We start from the raw sequence: 2,149 nt of genomic DNA on the forward strand, positions 1-2,149 counted from the left end.
GACTACGAAAATGAGGCCGATTTTTTGCAAATTTCATGATGTAACCATCATGATTTTTCGCGAAAATCGTGAACAAATTGATGTCCTCTTTTCCGATGGCAGTCGATTCGCAGGAGATATAGCCACCAGAAAAAACCAGTATTTTAATGATATGCAAATTCAAATCGTTGGAAGGCTATATCTCGGCTATTTATGGGCCGATCGGCGAAGGACCAACTCTCCCAGGATCGTGATTCAGTCTGCCGAACAGTGTCAAAATAATAAGAAAAATATCCCTGATCCCTTGGAAAGGACTCAAACAACCCCAGTCCGTCATATTTCGCCAATTCGTTTCAAGGATTATTTTCGAACTATTTTATTCATCAAAAGTTAGCTTATTATCAATAAATGAACAAGTGGAAAACAGTTTTATCTATCTTACACCTAACAACAACGAGATCTATCTAGAGTCTAGCATCCCGCGTAGCTTTTCGCTTGGTTACCATAGTCAAAGTCCTTGTTGTCGATGGCCAGGTCGAAGGATGTCGATAGCTTGTTAGGTTAGGCCTGGCTGGGATAGACCTCGGTCTATCTCGAATAAGCCTCGGTAATGCTTTGATAGGACTCTGTCTGGCGGGAGAAATCGTAAATGACTCGGTTTGGCCCAAAGCGTAGGGTGGATAAGTCCTCTGTAAGGGAAGATATATTTTAAAATACATCCACAATTATCTACTGATTTACTTACTCGTCTCGAAGCTGCAGCCCAACGTTTGATATGAATGGGGTGGTTGCTGACATTTCCCATGGGCGTGAACCAACACTTCCTTCGTCGATTTGATCCCTGCTGCAGGGATCCTCGGTGAAACAGCAGCGGTATCAGGGCTATGGCCCACAGTAGGAAACCCAGTGGCTGCCACAGTCCATCCGGAAGACCAGAAGGGTGAAGCCCCTTGTAAATGATGTTAAATATCGCCACCCGACCTGCTAAAATGAAAGGAAGAGTTAAATAAAATAAATAAATAACAAATGATAACTTTATAAATGTACCTGGCGCGGTAAGAGAAGGGGATCGCGGCATAGCAGATTGTGGCCAGGGAGGGTCTCGGCCAATAGAGCAGGAGGGAATACAAACTAAAAAAAAGAGGAAAAAGAAAGAGTAAATGGAAAGATGAATAGGGGGGAAATAAGGAAATCTTACCCGGTCAAAGCCGATAAGGTAAAGCAAAGTGCAGTAGGGATCGTGGATGCAGTATCGATCCGGCAACACCCAAACGGGAAAAGCCGCCTGAGGTCGCCCGATTCTAAAAGATTCCAAAAAAGATTCCAAAAAGAGCGGAAAAGTGATGGTTAAAGACTCGGTCCACTTATCCGGGGAAATATATCATAAAATATACTCTCAGTAGGAACACAAATTTCGCAATCTTTATTGGGAGCTGTGATCATCGGTATTCAATTAACTTTCAACAGGGATCCCAGAGTCTTCGGCTCTGGCGTTCAGCCACCTTCCGCTAAACAAACACCCATACTTTAAAATACGCTGGAAACACAATAGAAAACAGAAAATAAACTCTGAAAACGAAATAAGCATATTTTTGGGGGAAAATATTGTGTGTGTTGGTTGTACTAACACATGCAAAGCGTTGCTGTGCGTTAGTGGCTATACCATACACAACTATTATAGTTTACTGTTTCCCCAAAATATGATCCAAAGGAAATGTTACCTTTCGCTTACCTGTAGTTCGTTTCCATTTCTGTAAAGTATACCCGAATATCTATTCCTTTCAATTAGTTTTTCCGCTTAATTGTTAATAAATATTTAAGGCACAACCAATTAGGCGTCCAAAAGGCAAGCGGCACAAGAGCCATTAAATATTCAACTCCATATAAGTGTCTGTCTGTGTGTTTGTCTGTCTGTGTGAGTGGGTAGATGTTTAGGGAATGCCCAAAAAATTAATTTGCCTTTGCCTAAAGGATTCCATTCCGCCTGCGTCCCTCATAATCTGCTCATATTAAACTAATTGCCGTAAATTTCAACAACAAACTGCCATAAATGTTGGCCCATACTTTTAGTTGCCAAGAAACCAGCGCCCACCAACGGGCCCGCCTCCAAGACCAAGCTCAAGCGCAAGCCCATCTTACCGTCAAAAACTTGTCTTAACTTTAATTAAGT

General features: G+C 42.0%; 1 protein-coding gene across 1 annotated transcript; it reads right to left on the bottom strand.

Annotated features, from left to right (window-relative positions):
- Nucleotides 1–347: 347 nt before the first annotated feature.
- LOC26533135 (uncharacterized) lies at nt 348–1,590 on the bottom strand. Its single transcript, XM_033380637.1, has 3 exons — nt 1,027–1,590; nt 725–963; nt 348–668 (listed from the first exon to the last, which is right to left on the bottom strand). Exons 1-3 carry the CDS (start codon nt 1,055–1,057, stop codon nt 444–446), a joined length of 495 nt encoding a protein of 164 aa, XP_033236528.1. The 5' UTR covers nt 1,058–1,590; the 3' UTR covers nt 348–443.
- Nucleotides 1,591–2,149: the final 559 nt, after the last annotated feature.

The sequence above is a fragment of the Drosophila pseudoobscura genome, chromosome 4 (assembly GCF_009870125.1).
Source record: "Drosophila pseudoobscura strain MV-25-SWS-2005 chromosome 4, UCI_Dpse_MV25, whole genome shotgun sequence".
Classification (NCBI taxonomy): Eukaryota; Metazoa; Arthropoda; class Insecta; order Diptera; family Drosophilidae; genus Drosophila; species Drosophila pseudoobscura.

Coding starts and splice junctions, on each gene's coding strand:
- LOC26533135 (XM_033380637.1), bottom strand. CDS start 1,057: ATGCCGCGATCCCCTTCTCTTACCGCGCCAG. Junction 964..1,026: donor CCCTTCTCTTACCGCGCCAG/GTACATTTATAA, acceptor CTTTCATTTTAG/CAGGTCGGGTGGCGATATTT. Junction 669..724: donor GGGCTGCAGCTTCGAGACGA/GTAAGTAAATCA, acceptor CTTCCCTTACAG/AGGACTTATCCACCCTACGC.